The sequence below is a fragment of the Neospora caninum genome, chromosome X, assembly GCF_000208865.1.
Source record: "Neospora caninum Liverpool complete genome, chromosome X".
Classification (NCBI taxonomy): domain Eukaryota; phylum Apicomplexa; class Conoidasida; order Eucoccidiorida; family Sarcocystidae; genus Neospora; species Neospora caninum.
In genome coordinates this window covers 3,155,467-3,172,298 of record NC_018396.1, presented here as the reverse complement: position 1 = coordinate 3,172,298, position 16,832 = coordinate 3,155,467, and the positions used below count along the sequence as shown (strand labels likewise).

At 57.4% G+C, this 16,832-nt stretch overlaps 3 protein-coding genes across 3 annotated transcripts; 2 read left to right on the top strand and 1 right to left on the bottom strand.

Annotated features, from left to right (window-relative positions):
- Window positions 1-1,664: 1,664 nt before the first annotated feature.
- Window positions 1,665-3,795, bottom strand: NCLIV_048480 (putative IQ calmodulin-binding motif domain-containing protein; the record flags this gene model as incomplete). The annotated part of the gene is made up of 3 exons (XM_003884400.1): window positions 1,665-2,555; window positions 2,603-2,731; window positions 3,406-3,795. The coding sequence occupies 3 exons, from the start codon at window positions 3,793-3,795 to the stop codon at window positions 1,665-1,667; spliced, it is 1,410 nt and encodes a 469-aa protein (XP_003884449.1).
- Window positions 3,796-6,728: 2,933 nt separating this feature from the next.
- Window positions 6,729-10,337, top strand: NCLIV_048470 (uncharacterized protein; the record flags this gene model as incomplete). The annotated part of the gene is made up of 3 exons (XM_003884399.1): window positions 6,729-8,043; window positions 8,616-8,878; window positions 9,243-10,337. 3 exons carry the CDS (start codon window positions 6,729-6,731, stop codon window positions 10,335-10,337), a joined length of 2,673 nt encoding a protein of 890 aa, XP_003884448.1.
- A 3,039-nt stretch (window positions 10,338-13,376) lies between these two features.
- NCLIV_048460 (putative thioredoxin) lies at window positions 13,377-15,248 on the top strand (the record flags this gene model as incomplete). Its single annotated transcript, XM_003884398.1, has 1 exon — window positions 13,377-15,248. One exon carries the CDS (start codon window positions 13,377-13,379, stop codon window positions 15,246-15,248), a length of 1,872 nt encoding a protein of 623 aa, XP_003884447.1.
- Window positions 15,249-16,832: the final 1,584 nt, after the last annotated feature.

The window sequence follows — 16,832 nt, the reverse complement described above, 5'->3', positions numbered from 1 at the left end:
GTGTCTTCTGTGCATACACGCAAAACACGATGCGTTTGGGTAGCCATGCAACTACGCAAACAGCTCATCGAGGGGCTTCCCTGGGTTTCATTCCTCTATTTCCTGTGGGAGGTGCTGCAGGAGTCTTGCATTTTTCGAGAAACGTCGAGCGATGCATGTGCGCGGAAATGTATGAACGCCAATATATATATATATATATATATATATATATATATGTATACATAACTAAATGTATGTCGATGCACGTGTAGGCGTATGCACATGCACATAGTGTGTATGTATGTGCGCATTCCTGTGGATCCTTCTTCATATCTCACTACGCACACATAAAATGCGTATACGGAGGGATGTGTATATGTTGGAAATAGAGGAGAAAGGGGTGGCGGCGCGGGTGAACGCGCGGCGGGGTGCATGCAGACGAGGTTTAGTTTGTCCTCGTCCCGCTCAAGGAGGGTCGAGGGGCAATGGTGAAATATGACATGGAAATCAGGATGGCGGGGAAAGCAATCTATTTCCTTCGGTTGCGACATCTCCCCCGTCTCCCTGGATTAAACCCGACAGCAGGTTTCAACGGGGAGCGTGAATTGCCGTCGCCGGTGTACTGGCAGTTTCTGACCCAGTACTCGGCCCCGTTCTTGGCCGCCGAGAAGGTTCACCTTTTGTGTTTCCATTTCCGGTTGGCACGGCGTTCAACGCAGGTGTCGGGGAGGGACACGCCGTCTGACGCAAAACACCAGCATGTTTAGGCGAACGGTTGCAGGTCGGTAGCACGGCCTCAGGCTGTCGTTTTAATTTTTACCACCTTGTGTCTGTTGGAGGAGTTGGAGTGAAGCCACAGGGAGGGCGTGCCGATGCAGCAAGTGCTTCAGTTTCTTTTTGTATGTGGCATTCTCGTGGAAGGGCGAGACAGCAAAAGAGGTGAGCGGAAGTGGAGAACCAGGACAAAGAGAGAAACGCTTTACGGATGAGTGGCGCAGCATATCTGCGACGCTGAGGTCTCGTTTTTCGCCCTTATAGAACATTCCTAGCTCGTGTGAAGCTACAGCGAGGTTCCACGTTTCATATATTCTTTTTCCGATCGACATCGCTTCTGTGCCGGCTCGTTGGCCGTTCCCTTTCTCCGGAGAGGGCCTGGGGCGTGAGGAGGTCGCGGATTTCTCGCGGATAAGTCCAACGCATCGCATGTTTTTAGGTGGTAGTCTGCGTGTGTGGATGCGTGCAACTGTTTGTGGTTGACGGAGACACCACGAGAGAGGGCGGAAGTTTTTATTCTCTTTTGGTGTTTGGAGGTGTGAAAAATGCAGCAGTTACGGTGGATATATCGCCTTGTCAATCGGCAAGAAAATTGTCAGGCTTGCACAGGTCTCGGTCCCGAGTAAAACAGTTCATTCCTTCCGTGTTTCTCCATGCCAACGGAGCGACGTGCTTGTGTTTAATGGAAGAGACGGCAGCTCTGCAGCCCGTTTTGCTGGATCGTGGATCGCTTGTACGCAGATACAGCAATCCTAAAAAGAGCGCGGTTGTCTGCCTCTCTCTAGAAATTCGCGGCTAAACTGTAGCTCACCTCACCAGCCTGGCGACGCACTCAGCGGTGTCCTCCCTCGTTTTAAATGGAAAAAAGAGGCAAAAGCAGTGAGGGAATGAGAACACTTTCTCTTGGGATCTCACGCGGGGAGTTTCAGGTAGCGAGCGGCTTGTGGGTTAAAGGCAGGAGATTGCAAAAGGTACCAGAACGCGTGAGAGAGACGTTGTCTAAGACCACTGAGTTTGGCCGTCTGTGTTGTTCCGCGGCGGAGGCAATCGATTTCGCGTCGGCAGAGCTCGACGATCTCCTCGTTGAGACTCACTGTCTTCAGCCTGCGCTTCTGATCGCGGCCTGGCGCTGCATTTGCCACGGTTGCTTGAAGGCGATGAAGGATCTCAAGTCGAGTGGCTGTGTCAACTGCGAGGTTTTCGAGGTCCACGTACAGTTTCCGCAGTTCCTCTGCCCACATGGTTTCGGGGGTGAAAACAGTGATGACGTCGCCTGTCGACGGGCAAGCCCAGGCAAAGGGTCTAGCCGTGGTCTCCAGGAAATGTAGCTTTTTTTCTTTGCGACTTTCCTTCATAGCCTGCAACTTCAATTCCTCAATATGCTGCAAAAGATCTGTTTCTCTGTGGAGCAGTTCCTTGAAGGCTTGGCGCCGATGAACATCGCTCACAAAGGTGTGCTTAATGCGTGCAGTCTCTTGAACTCTCCAGGATTCGAGTTCCTGGTACAGAACGGCAAAATCCGCGTAGGTCTCGGGGTGCTGGCATCGATTCCGGAGGCGCTTTTGCCGCATCTCGTGCTCTCTTTTTGCGGCAGCCTTCTCTTCTTCTTCGCGGTCGATTATTTCCTGCTTGGCACGCCGGAGTTTTGATGCTTTTTGTCGTGCCAGGAAGCCTCGTACGTGAGCTTGCACGATGACTGCCTTCTCGGCCTTCAAGGCGTCCAGGGCGTCGGCGGTGAAGTACGGTCTCGGGTACATCGTCTTGTCGTGCTTCTGGGCGATGGACAACCCCGGTTTCTCCATCTGAACCGCGCCTTCTCGCTTAAGTTGCACGCCCTCCGTGTGCCAGCGGCGCGTTTGCGTCTCCGTGTGAAACTTGGTCTTTGGCGGCAAGGACGACGCCGCATTCGCAACCGTCTGCGCGCCCGCCGTGCAGTGCGTTGCCGTCTCGTCACCAGGCGCAACGCCAAGAACGGATTCTGATTCGAACATGACGGAAACCCACAGATGCTAATGAGCGATGTCGCTGCTCGTTCTTGTGCGAAAGGGTGTCAGGCATGGCGACGCTTACACTGCAGACTAGACTGAGCGTTTACCAAGACACCTCAACCGTTTTTCGCGCAAAGCAGGGATCAGGCCATTTTTGTCAAGCGTGTGTATTACGCAGCACGGCGAAGCCCAGCAGTAGAGCAGGAACCAAATCAGTGGAAGCCTTCGTCTAAGGCAGCCAGAAGGCGAGGACACAGGAAATGAGGCAGCGCTGACGAGGAGCAACGGTGCATATGTACTCCTGCCAGCAGATGAGGTTCAACTAGACTGCACGAAAATCGCTCTCAGCCACGTGCTACACGCTTTAGGGAAGGAACGGAAGTACCTGTTACACGGATACGATCTCGAGAAACGCGTCGCTTTCTGGTATAGGCCAGGGAGCTACAGAATTATATGAGTGTGAGAGAGGTGCGAGGACGATACCTGACGAGAACGCTCTCCATCTCTCAATCGCAATGGTGAGTGCTGAGGGCACGCCTACAGAACGCCCTGGAACAAACTGACAATCTTCGACCTGGTTCGGTTTGTGTTCCCTCCCGTTTTCTTCCGAGTTTTCTTCCAGAGCAGCACGCTTCTTTGCCGCTGCCTCATCTGCGTTTCCCACCTCCGCGTTCCGGGCGCCGTCTTCCTCTCCAAGTTCCTTTCCGTCTTCATCTGTCCTTCTCAACGCGACTTCCAGAATCATGTAACCCCCCGCCGTTGCCCCCAAAGATCTGAGGTCAGCGGTGAGAGGCAATGGAGCGCTGGGGAGGCCTTTCTTGTCGGCACGCCGGGAAATCGAAACGACTTTTGCGGGGCGCGCGAGAGCCTGTTCCGTTTCAGATGCGAGTTGCGATAAAGTTGTCGCTAGAGGATACCGGCGCCGTCTCCAGCTGTTTGTCGGATGCAGAAGGCATTCAACCACTACCCCTGCGCTCCTGTCGTCTGGCTCCACGACCGCAGCCACTGCAGGGACGGGGGAAAACCCTTTGGCTGCGGGTTGCCGCGCTGCCATCGGACGCCCCACAAACGTCTCGTTTTCTTTCGCGAGAATGTGAAAGGAACGCTCCATCAATCACTGAGAAGCCATAGCAGTGCACGTCTCGCTCGGCAAAGTTGCGATAGCATGACTTTTCGTAGTCCAGATGCGCCAACTCCGTTCTCAGCGGGACGAGCTAGCTTTTCTCTCAACGCTGGGGTTCCAAACGTCTGGCCGCATGCACAGACACACAACGGTCAAACGCGACTTTCTCTGAGGACCGACGCTCCTTCCGGGGAATCGCGAGGAACTGCACGCTTAGCAGGCCTGGACAGTCGCCCGACTCGCCTTCTCAGGTGAAGGCGCTGCGAGGCGGCGCAGTGGAGAAACAATCTTCTACCCTTTAGGTGCTTGCCTTCCCTCAAAAAGCTGTCGCTTTTGTGGGGCTGTAGGCGCGTTTGCGAGAGCTGAGCGCGGGGCGCCTGGAGCCGCCAGATGCGACGGGGGAAACCAGACTACGCGAGAGAGGTGACATGTGCCACAATTAGGGACGGAGCGTTCTCCCGTGCTTAAAATGTCGTCAGCTTGTTTATTTGCCTTGCCAGGGGGATAAGTCGAGTCGTCGTGCACGCGATCGAGAAGGCAAGTGCTTTATTGAGTACGCACGTGAAAAGCCCGAAACTTCTGGGCACTAAAAGACTGCTGTGGAAACAGAGAGTGCCGATGTACCGCCAAGCCACGTTGTGTCAGCAGGCACGCGCGGCTGCCACACTTTCTGAGCCTGGAAAAGGAGAGTTTCTCCTTTTTATGCAGCGAGCAGAACAACCCACAGGAGTTCGCAGTCTCTCGGAGTTCCATCGAACCTAAAATAGCAATCAACTATGCAGTGGTACCGGGGCTTCCCGCCCAGTGTCACTGCGGCCACGCTGGAGTTGGGCCTAACGGCGTCACACACGCGCGCTAGTTACTCCTCAGATTCGCTCACGCAGACTGTTTTTACATGGTAAACACATTTGTGTGCCGGATTCGCTTCCTTTCACGCGTGCTGTCACGAGACCCCGTTCCCTGTCTTGCCGGCAGCTCAAACTGCGTTCTACGTCCGGCTTCCTTCCAGGTAGACAGGTGTCGGTGGACTTGGATTTCTTGGATATTTCCGACATTCACACCAGGCAGTTCTTTCCTTCAGACACAGCTAACACAACTGTACGTAGCTTTCTCGTACTACGGAAAGAGTGAGTTCTGAAGATCCCCCGGGTAGCTGCGTTTTATACCTGCAGCCGCGCTATTCCCGGACACCAAAAGCAATCCCGTCTCGACTTCACATGATGCATTTCTTCTCCGCGCTGCTCTGTTAATCTCTTCCCTGTTATCAAAGCTCCGCAAAACAACCATGGCATGTCTCTCTCTGTGGCACACCTCGTGTACAGTCTACACACACACACATACACACGGACAACTCGCGTTTGCCGTTCAGTTCTTGGAAGCCATCACGAACGAAGCTCTGGGTGGCGTTGCCAATTCCAATCCGAACGCTACTGGATTTGTGAGTGAAGCTGTGTGTAAGCGGAAAGACAGCTAAAAACGGCTTACTCGCAAACTGTTCTTTTTCGCAGGGCGGACAGTTCAGACCAGTCCGGAGAGGTCACCGCGTGAAACACCGTATAAACCTTCCCTCGTTCCGATTCACAGATAGGGAATGGAAACTTGAAGGAAACGGCAAAGAACGCTCAGAAGCCTCTCTACAGGCTCAGTTGCTCGGCTTCACACATCTCCGTGGAAATCCGTATCGGTGCTAGCTAAAGAGAGGCGGCCTGCATACGCCGGGAAGCGGGAAAGGAACACTGCCAGTATTCGGCACGAGGGAGGATTCTCTGCATCTGCTTTCAACTTTTCCTTTTCGGGGGGTTCTTTCTCTGTTTCCCGTGAGTTTTTTCCACCGTGTCCTTTTTCCGCATTCAAAACAAGAGGTCCCTTTTCCCGCGATTTCTCTCCACAAAGACGAGACCGTCGCTCTCCCTGGGTGCATGTAGACCGGCCTGTGTCTCTAGTTTCCGTCCTGGGTTGATGTTGTGTGACGGTTGCATGTGGCCCAGAAGCGCGTAGGACGGCGTGCTTTTCAGTCATCGGTCAGTTTGCAACAGCTTTCCTCAGCGGAGTAGCTTTTCGATCTTCTTAGGTTCTCTCGATTACCGTGAACTCTATAAAGAGGTGGCTATACGCCGGGGGAGGCCTGCGTCGTTTTTCCGGTGGAAAATCTTCGAGATTCTCGCACTGCAGCACGCGTCCTGCTTCTGCGCTCCGTTTCCTCGGAGCTCTGCGGTCCTGTCTTCTTTGGCATCTCCCGTATTTTCCCCAATTTCCCGCTGATCTACTAACAGCGACGATTCACTTCTTGGCCGCCATCTGCTCGGCCTGTCGTCTCTGCGCGCGTGGGCAAGAAAAAAAGAGTTGGAGGGCAAGACCTGTCTCCGGAGTTCTTTGTCGTTTTCCCTCTTTCCTCTCCACCTGCTCACCCTTCACGTTTGTCTTAGCGGCTGTCTTTTTCCTTCCTGTCCTTCCCTCGTTTCCCCAGTCCGTGTACCCGCAGTTTGTTTGACGCCTTCCCGCCACGGCGCGCCCGCCAGCCGTACCGTGTTTCTCCGTTTCCGTCTTTTTTTGCGTTTCCCGCCTGGTTTTTTCCCAGTTTACCCGCTTCGTCTCCCACATCTGTGCCGCATCGAATTCCCCCCTCTGGATTTTTGCCGAAGCGATGCCCGGCGCCGCTGCGTCGCCTTCGCTGACCGTCTCCTCCAGCCCTCTGACTCGAGTTTTTCTATTGCCTTGTCTCTGTTCGCCCGCGCGTCCTCTCGGAAGAAACGGCCGTGCCTTTGTTTCTGTTTTCTCTCGTGCTCGCCTCTCCGGCGTGGGCGTCGTTGTCCGCACGAGAATCTCCCTGCGGTTTCCAATGATTCACTCTGACGCCCGCCACGATGGCTGACATGTCTTCGTCAGACGGGCACGGCGTCCTCTCAGGCAATCCACATAGCTCTCCTGTCTCCGGAGGATCTTCCCTTTGCGACTCTTCGCTCCTTGCTTCCTCTGCCTCCCTGGGCAACATGGCGCAGTCCGGACAGGTCCCCAACGGCGGCGCGGGCGCGTCGCCCCTCGGATGGGGCGCGCCGGACGGCATGGCTCCTGGATATCCGGGAGGAATGCCATTTGCGCCGCAGGGGCCTCCAGCAATGGCTGCCGACGGAGCGTCGCAGTCTGGTACCTTCATGAACTCTTCTTTTCACCATGCGTCTCAGAGTCCTGGCCAGGCCGGGAGCGGCGGCCTCGTGGGCGACACCCATCCGGGTCCGGGAGGGCCCCCGTTGACTGCGCAAATGACGCAGAATCCACACCTTCCTTCGCCTCTGCCGATGCACTCGGCCCCTGTCCAGTCTTCTGCCCACCCAAACATGTCTCCACCCTCTGTGAACCTCTCGACGGCCGCGGTGGGGTCGGCTGCCTTTGCGCAGCAGCTGGCGGCGTTTTCCTCTTCGGTCGGGAGCGGCAACGTGAGTCATTCGCAGCCCCCGCCTCTCTCGTCTTCTCAGTTCCTCCTTTCGCAGTACCGGCCTCTCAGCGGTCCCGCCCCCTTCGATCCTTCTGCCTCGCTGAACGCGCGAGGCACTGGGCCTCTGCAGCCTGCGACTGCCCCCGGCGCCTCTCCCGTGTTCCCCGTCGTCCCTGTGCCCCAGGGTGCCATGCCGATGCACCCGCAAATGGGGACTCCCGGCCCGAACGGGGCACTTGGCCCAGTGCCCGCGGGTCCGATGCCCCTGGCAGTCGCCCCCGGGGTGGGGTCCGTCCCGGGGCCCGGGGGCGCGACCCCTGGCGGCGCCGGAACCCCCCATATGGGGATGGCGCCGGGAGGACCAGGAGTCGGACAGACTATGCAGCAGAAGGTTTTCGGAGCGATGCCGTGCGCCGTCCCCGCAGTCAGCTTGCGACAGATTGAGATTTCGGCAGCTCCTCGAATGTGCCCAGGGACAGGCTTGTGGGGCGACGAGAGAAAGCGGCGCGCGTCCCGGAAGTGCCGAGACCCGAGGAGCAAGTCAGCGAGTGCGGGGGCCGAGTCGGCAGAAAAGAGAGAGGAAGACGAAGCGCAAAAGGGAGACAGAGGCGAAGACAGTGGGGAAGACGAAGACGACCGAACAGGCGGACACATTGTGCTCAAGTGGATTGAACAAGAAGGCCTCGCTGGCCTTCATCGTCTTCTGGTCGATGCCCTCCTCATGCCTGCTCCAAAGACAACCAACGGTAGGTGTCTCAAAAACATGCAGGAGAAAGCAGAATTGCGCCGCTGTCGTCAGAGAAGCTCGCCAGCTAAGGCCTTCTCTCCGTGAGAGACGGCTCCGTACACACACACACACACACACAAACGTATCAAAGCATGTGCATATACATATATGGCACGTTCATGGTATCGGAACAGGATTTACATGTACGGCATGCAAATCATGCATAGTACGCACATGTAGATGTGCAAACGTGTGTCGAGGCCGTTCCCAAGGAAAGCGTCGGTCACCTTGTTGGCCTGTACGCTTCTCTGCAGACAGCTTCAACATGTCCTTCACAGAGGGTCTTCTTGGTGGCGTCTGTTTTCTCTTTTCTGGCTTGCCGTCTCTTGCGTTCATTGGTGGGCGCCGATTCTCCTCTTCTTCCTCTTCTTCACCTCCCCACTCACTTCTGCTTCGCCTCTCTTGCAACCAAGGGGGCTTCTCGCTCTTTTGTCGCCGCTTCTCCACTTCTTGATCCCTTGTCTTGCTCCTCTCCACACTTTTCCGGTTTCGCCTGCGCGTGTTCGTGTTGGGTTTCTTCTCCTTTCTCAGGGAGTCGTCTCGTGTCCCTGGCGGCGCGTGCTGCCCAGCTGCCCCCTGTCCCAGGTGTGGTTTACGATCCCCACCAGTACCAGTTCCTGGCTCGGTACTTGGAGACAGAAGACAGCACAGTGCCGATCACCAAGCGCTTTCCTCTCCGGCGCTGGGGCTTCTTCAAGAGCTACCGGTTCGCCTGCGACGTGGTCCAGCAAGCGGCGAAGCCCGGCGTCTTCGAGGACGGAGAAATTGTACCCGTCAAGGAGCCGTTGCCAGGAGTAAGCCAGAGGGGAAGCGAGAAGGAAAAGGGAAGGAGAAGGAAGAGGAAGAGGGAAGGAAGAAGAGAGAAGGCAGATAGAAGGAAGAGGAAAGGAGAAGGAAGAGAGAAGGACGCGCGAGAAGGGGACGAAAGGCGAGTGGAAAGCGGCGCGTTTTGCGCGTCTGTTCTGGGCGTGTTTAAAAACTGTCGAAAACGGAGTTTGGTCGCGCCAGCCTGTGCACCAGGGTCGAGCGTTTTTTCTGGACGTGGCTCTGCATGGTGTCGACGTTTCCCTGGAATCCGCAGAGGTTTTCCCTCGTTCCTCGTCCCTACCGTTTCCCCGGCGACGGTGTGTGCGCGTTGTTTGCTGTTTCTGTGCTCAGCTCGACGGTCAAGGCCTGACAGGCACGGAGTCGCCGCCAGTCGAGTACTACGTGCTGCCGGACTGTCCAGAAGTGAGTTTGCCGGTGATAAAGGGCGTGTCGCGGGACAAGAAGAGCCGGCGGTGGGCTGTGTACTACCGGAACCAGCGAAGGTATTTTTACGACAAGAAGGAGGAGAAGCTGTGCAAGGAGAAGAAGGAAGACGAGGCGCCGTCTCTCTCTCCCCACGCGGGCGTGAAGGAGGCGTACGAGATGGCTGTTCAGCTCAGGCGCCAGCAGGTGCAAGAAGTCGAGCTGCTTCAGATGTTCGAGGAGTCGAACTCGGGGGCGAGTCAGGGCGACGACATGACGCTCTTGCTGCCGTGTTACCAAGCCGTGCTTCTGACACTGCTGCACAATCTGGAGAAGAACATCCGGAGCGGCGGCATCGACTGCGTGCTCGCCCTCGTGGTCCCTGGCGAAGACTCCGCCCTCCGCGGCTGCGCCGGACTCCCGGGAGAAGGCCGGAAGGTGAACGCCGAGGCTCCAGCGGTCGCTGGGGCCGACAACACAAAAAAAGAGACTGACGGCGAAGAGGCCGATGCGGAGCGGAAGGACGGGGGCGACAGATCCGATCTGGAGCCGACGTCGTTGCCGGAGGCGTCCGAGGAGCTGAAGGCGCTGCGGAAACTGCTGGCGGAGTTTGTGGCGTCGCACATGGTGTACATCGAGTCCGCGCGCCTGGCCGTGGAACTCCACGAACACCTGGCCATCCTTCGCGAGTGCATTCAGAAACAAATTCTCCCCAGCGACCTGCCGCCCTCCAGTCGCCTGCGGCTCGTCGTGAAATTCCTCGAGCTCCAGCTGGGCAGCTTGCGAGACGCACTCGTCCAGAGTGGATTCTACAGGCAAATCTTGGTCGACTCCAACAAGCGCCAGAAAATGCAACGCGAAGAAAAGGGACGGCTCGGGGCTCTCGGCGCCACACGAAGCGAAAACGGGGACCAGGGAGACAACCAGCCTGCCTCGACTGCCAACCATGTGCAGAGAGTGGACGAGGCGGACGCGTCCGCGGAGAAAGGCCACGAATCAGGAGGAGACCCGCGAGAAAGCTAACTGGGTCCGAAGAGGGGCGGGGAGGTCAGAGACGCCGTTCTTCTTGTCAGTGTATCTTTAAATGCGAAACGCGTCTCCGCAGAGAGGTGCACATGATATGTGTATATATATATATATATATATATATATATATATACATGCTAAGTTGGTGACCCTAGTCCGCGCTCTTCTCAGGCTTAAAACTTTCTCGAAAGTCTTTGTCAACATTCGATTTGTTCCGCGGTGCAAGGAAGGGTCGGAAGTGCTTCCGGGACGTTTCACTTTTAGACGTCCACGTGAGATGTGTGAAGACGCGCAGGGTGTGGACTGGGCGAGGCGTGTGCGTGCGCTTTGAGCGGAAAGGAACGAAAGAGATGTCTCGACGTTGTTTCCGTGTCTTTTTTCTTATGTCAGACGAAGGAACAGAAATTCGAATGAAACTGGGAGCGCATGCCGAATAAAGCAAGACACACAGGCCACGCGGCGCCGCCTGCAAGACAGTCGTGTGGGCCTCAGATGCGCCGCACACAAATCCTGGAGTAGCCTCACCGATTCTGTGTCGCTTCCGAGACGGCGACTGGTGTTGTTCACTTCAGATTTCGAAGCGTGGATAGGCCATATGTAGACTTGTACGCACACCCAGTTTGCCGTGCGAGTAAGACCTACCACGCTTTTTCGACTGGTCTTTCCTTACTGTTCGTTTCCACTCGTTTCTGTCACGTTACCTCTAATCCACGCTTTGCAGTGGGGTACGGAGCATCAGGGTGCACGCGGCAGACGCAGATACACTACAGATTCCTCGGCTCCAAATACAGATCTCGCACCTCGCTTGCTACGCTTGCCTAGACAAGCACGTGTCTCCACTCGTCGCAGAGAACGCGTGGGAAAACGCCTGTGCCCACGATCCTCTGTCCAGCAGAGTGCGTCACCCGAACAACCGGCAAGTCTATAAACTCTTGAAAGCCACGCGCGAATACGTCGAGCGTCTATGTTATTTAAACTCAGGGGTACCCCGACAAACACGCCACGGTTCAGGCGGCTGGCGTCATACGATTCTTTGTCTGTGCCTGACTAGACCCAGTTTCCTCTGCCGTCGACGTTTGGCCCCGCTACAGAAGAGATGCGATTGAAGAGGCTTCGGTTTGTTCTCGTGTAGTAGCTGCTGGCTGGCGCTTGATCCCTGCACGGTTCGAAAGTACCCTACAGACGCGACCCAGGGATTCTCATTGGCGCCGGCAGGAGCTGAGAGAGACGCAGTCAGGGTTGTCGTCCGGTCTGATGAGTGTGCCTTCGATTCCAGTGCTCCTGCCAAGGGCAGATGACTCGTGGCTATAGACATACAGGCATACAGGCGTGTCGCTGCCGGGTTCGACAGCTGTTTATTGTGAAGCTTCGCACGCTCGGCCGTTGGATTGCGCACTGAACAGTGGAGCTCAGGGAACCGCGAGACCGCAGGCCGCCGAGTCACGACTGCCTACATGCAGGCAGGGAAAGAATTTGAAAGGTCCCGCTGCTCAGTCCTCGCTAACTGAAGTGCACAGCCAACAGTTAGGGACGGGTTCGTTCCCTTCAGGATTCCTTCCTTCGCGTCTTCTGCTGCCTGTTGTCGGAGCTAGGAGGTTTCGTCGCTGTCTCGCCTGTCCCAGAGCAACTCCCTTCTCCTGGGGTGTACTTTTTCCTCATTTCTTCTCTCGATTGCTTTTTCCATGAAAGATCACACACCACGGCAGGAAGAGATGGCCCGCCTCAAGGTCAACGAGGGCCGAAGAGCCTTGGGCTGACTGACGTTATCCGTCTCTGCGCTAGTTATCCTTTCAAATCCTCGTGCGTCACGCTACAAAACAATCCAGAGAAACTTCCGTTCGGGACGAATGCGCTTGTGCCATCGACAAAGTTTCTGTGCTGTCATTGAGATATCGCGCGGTGAGGCGCCTTCACCACTTGCGCCTGGTTGGGGGCCCGCCGCCCGCGCCGTGTGTGTTTAGCCGAGACGCCTGAGAGTAGTTCTCGCTTTCCTCTCACATCTTTTCGCCGAAACCACGCGTCTCTGTTTTCTCTGGCGACATACGAGCATCGCTAAAAAAAAGGAAAAACCGCTGTGTTGTCTGGCTTCCGGGGAGTCTCTGTGGGCCGCGGACGGCGTGTATATACTGTATCTCCAGTTCGGCGGCGCTTCCTCGCGTGTATGTCTTCATACCATAGAGGCAGCAGACGCGCTCCTCTGTCGGCAGTTCCTTAACTGGCCCGTCTCTATTAAGGCTTCCTCTGTCACGCGTTGCCGCTGGCTGCCTTTTGCCCGTCGTCGAGCGCCTCCGCCGTCCCTCCTGCAGCCGTCTCACATTGGAACTCAGCTGTTTGCACATTTCCCGGGCGTTCGTCGTTTTCCCGCGCAGAGTTGGGCCGCCGAGAACAAACGAATCGTCGCAAATTTCCAAACGAAACGCGTTTCTCCGCCGCGCGCAAACCGTTCCGCGGACTGTTCACGTAGTGGGACAGCACCTCTGAGCTTCTCTCGAGGGCTCTGGAATCGGCAGCTGTAAACTGACTTGGAGCACGTGGAGAAGCTGGGGTTGTCGCAAGGCACAGATGTACTCTTCCTAGTGCACATCCGCGGTCGGTGCCAGGGTGTCGCTAGCTGCCTTTTTGTGTGCAATTTTCCTTTCTGCCTTTTTTCGTTTCCTCGGCTTCAAGGTGTATCTTTTACGTCGAAATCTTTCGCTCCCCCCCGTGCATGCCGGGGGCGGTCTGGGGTCTTTTTTTGGCTGTTTCTCAGCCAGTCGCAGAGAGAGAGAGAGGGGAGCGTCGAATCCAAAATTCGGAAGCGAGGCGTTGCCAGTCGTGCAAAATAATCGTTCCCCTTGTTTTTCGGGGTTTCCCGTCTGTGTCTCCACTTTTCTCGTTCCTCGTGCCAGCGCGCCGCGCTCCCGTTCCCGTCTGTTTGTCTCAGGCGTACCCGGCGGTCGCTCGTCCGTTTCCCCAGTTTTCCCCCGTGGCCGAGATTCTCTCCCCGTTTTCCGCCACTCGTGTTTTTCACCCATTCTCCACACCGTATTGTTCAAGATGGCCGGCGCGCTGTTCGGCGTCCTTGCGCTCCTTTTCGCGCTCTCCGCGAGCGTTTCGGGGCCGGCCTCCCGCGCTTCGTCCACTCTGTTCCGTTTCCCGTCGCCCCTGGGTGTCTCGGCAGCTGCGCGAGAGGCGGGCGTCGTGAACGCGGAAGACGAGGCTGCCCGAGCCGGCGACGCTGCCTCGGACAAGTCGACCAAGAGCTACAGTCTGAAGCAGCAGCAACAGACGCGGGAAAACAAGCTGAAGGTGCTCGAGAGCGGCGCGATGTCCTTGTCTGGACTGGAGACGTACAAGGAGTTTCTCGCCTCCCATCCGTTTGTCTTGGTCATGTACTACGCACCGTGGTGCTATTGGTCCAAGGCGACGTTGCCGGAGTTCCACGCGGCGGCGAAGATCCTCGCGCACCACGAACCGCCGGTGATTCTCGCCCTCGTCGACTCGGTGGAGGAAGAGGACATTGCGAACTTTGAAGACATCCGCGAATTCCCGACGCTCAAATTCTTCATCGATGGGCGCGGGCAGCCGTACCAGGGCCGTCGGCACCGCACCCACCTCGTTCACTGGGTGGAGACGCGCCTGGACCGCGACAAGTCGCTCACTTCCACGCAGCACTTGGACGAGATGATGTCCAACCGCGAGCACGGTCACCTGGTCATCGTCGGGGCGTTCAACTCGAGCGGATTCGACGCGAATGCGTACGTCTCGGTGGCTCGGCGCTTCGGCGAGGACGTCTTTTTCGGCCACGTCCAGGACGCCCAACTGATTGACCATCTCCGCCAGCACATTCGCCGGCTCCAGAAGGGGAAGATCCCTGCAGACGTCGAGCGACGCCTCGCGAACCCGCCCTTCATCGCCGTCTTCTCCAAGCACGCGCACGAACCGGACGTCCACCTGTACACCGGGAACCCCTCGGATGTCGCGGCGCTCACGAGCTTTGTCGGCCGATTCCGCTTCCCGCTCATTTCCATCTTCGACGCAGATCGCCTGCCAGAGAACTTCTTCACCGATCCGCGCCCAAAGGCAGTCCTCATCGTGGACACCAAGGCGAATCCGAACGCGCTCGCAGCTGTCGAGGCCGAGACCTCGACGGACCCCGTCGTGCGCGCGTTCCTCCAGGGCGCCCGGAAGCACCGCCAGTCGCTCCTCGCGACCGTGTGCGGCGTGAACTCTCCGTTCGAGAAACACATGCTCGAACTGCTCGGCGTCGACGAAGACGCGCTCCCTGCGCTTCGCATCATGTCCGTGAACGCCGACAGCGAGGGACCGCATCACCCCGCCCTGAAGTTCAGGCCCGAGGAGAAAAGCTCCGGCAGATCAGGGCAGGCGCGAGTGCCGATTCGCACGCTGTCGCCGTCGGTCGTTTCCACGTTTTTCGACGACTTTGTCGGTCGGAAACTAGAGCCGTATTTCCGGTCTGAGGCGGTCAGCGACGAGGAAGAACCGCGCGGCACTGTGAAAACCGTCGTGGGTTCGACCTTTCAACAGCTTGTCAAAGACGCCGACGGCGACGTCTTCATCGAGTTTTACGCCCCCTGGTGCGGGTACTGTCGGAAACTGGAGCCGGCGTACAAGGAACTCGCAGCGCGACTCCGAGACGTCCCCGGCGTGACCATCGCGAAGATCGACGCCACACGCAACGAGGTGCCGGGCATGAAGGTTCCGGGCTATCCGACGCTCTTCCTCTTCCCCCACGGAAAGAAACATGACCCACCCCTCGTCTACAGCGGAGAGAGAACCGTGGAGGACATGCTCGAGTGGCTGCAGACGCGCGTCGCGAAGGCGCGCTTCGACACCAACCGACTCCTCGCCCTCGACTTGCGCGCGCGCGGAGGCGAGGCCGTCGGCAGTGTCCTCGAGGAGCTGTGAAGACGAAAACCGCACGGGGAGAGAGGCTGCAGGTGCACACCAGCGCGGGCTTCGTGGAAGGATCGAGGCAGCGAAAGGAAGGCCGCGACGCGGCGGCGCGAGCGGAGACCGCGCGGGCCCACACGCGTGGACCGCGGGGACAGACGCGACTTGAAAAACAGACCCGAGAGGGAGGCGACAAAAACGCGTGGGGCCGCGCACAGAAAGATGGGGGAGAGAAGAGGAAAGTGGACGTCGGAGAGTTGGGAGCGGGGAGAGAATCAGCGCGTGTGGAGCACACGTTCGCTGTGTCCCAGAGGCTAAAAACCCACCAGAGCTGCGGGGCTGAGGAGGGGGGGGACTGCCAAAGGGAGGTTTCGCCACAGCGGGCCGCTCGACTCGAGCGTCGAGAGGAGAGGACGAGTCTCTCTCCACACGTCGCGCGGCGCTTCAATTTGTTTGGCGTTCCTCTCTGCGTGAAAACCGTTGACGGTCGTGGCAATCTGCGCGACACGAGTCGCGCTGCGCTGGGTGTGCGCGTGTATGGGCATTTCTGAGATGGACTTTAACCCATTGCTCAATGAACGGGGAGACCGGGGAGCCCCAAAGAGCGGCTCTTTGATGCCGCAACACCCCATCTGCATGCGTAGGTATCTCGATTTCGTCTCTGCGCGATGTGCTCGGTGGAGACCACGGAGACTCTGACCCACGGCGCGCGTCGACGTCTCTTTTTTCCGTGAAAGAGACAAAAACCCGCCTCCGCCTTGTCACGATTTCTCATGAAGGACAGGCCGATTCGGGGCCCGTGCGTCGCGCTGGATCTCACTCTTAGAGCGCGCGCGATACAATCGACAGGCAGGACCAGGAGGCGCGAGGCGGCGGGGGGGGGGGGGGGGGGGAGCGTATCCCAGTCCCTTCGTGCGGCGCGTGTCCTCGCTTTGGCAGACGCGAGTCCTTGAATTCGCGTATACAGAAGGAGAGGCGGGCTTTCTCGACAGGGCTGGGGCGAGAAAAAATGCATGCAACCGCTTCCTCGCGCGACCTTCGGATGGAATGGGGAAGACCCCGTGGAAGGCTCCCGTCTCGCGTGTCGTTTCTCACTTTTCGGCGCCCATTCCACAGTTCGCCACGTCGATATTTGAAACCAAAACGTGCCTGTGTCTCTTGGCTCTCGGTGCGTTGGCTCCACGTGGCTACCCTGAGGGACTGCCGCACCCTGCTGCAGGTGCACTGGCGTGACGAGTTATGTTCGATCTCTCCACGCTTTTGGATGCTCTCGAGAAATCGAAATGCCTTTTTGCCGACACGAATGTATTTATATATATAAATATATATATATAGACGGGTGGGGGAATGTGTACATACATACTTACGAGTATACAGGCGCCTGCGTCTGCATGTGTTTCGGACGTGCCGGCGAAGCCCTGTTGTTGGGTGCGCTTCTCTTGTGCAGCGCAGGGGTTCTCATGTGTGCATGCGTTTGCGTGGATGTGTCCTCGCTTGGCTGTGGAAGTTTGTCGTTGCGAGTTCTGTTCCCGAAGGCTCTCGACCTTGACTCTCACTTTTTTGTTCATTCGCTTCTGCCCACCGGCAGAGGGGGGGGGG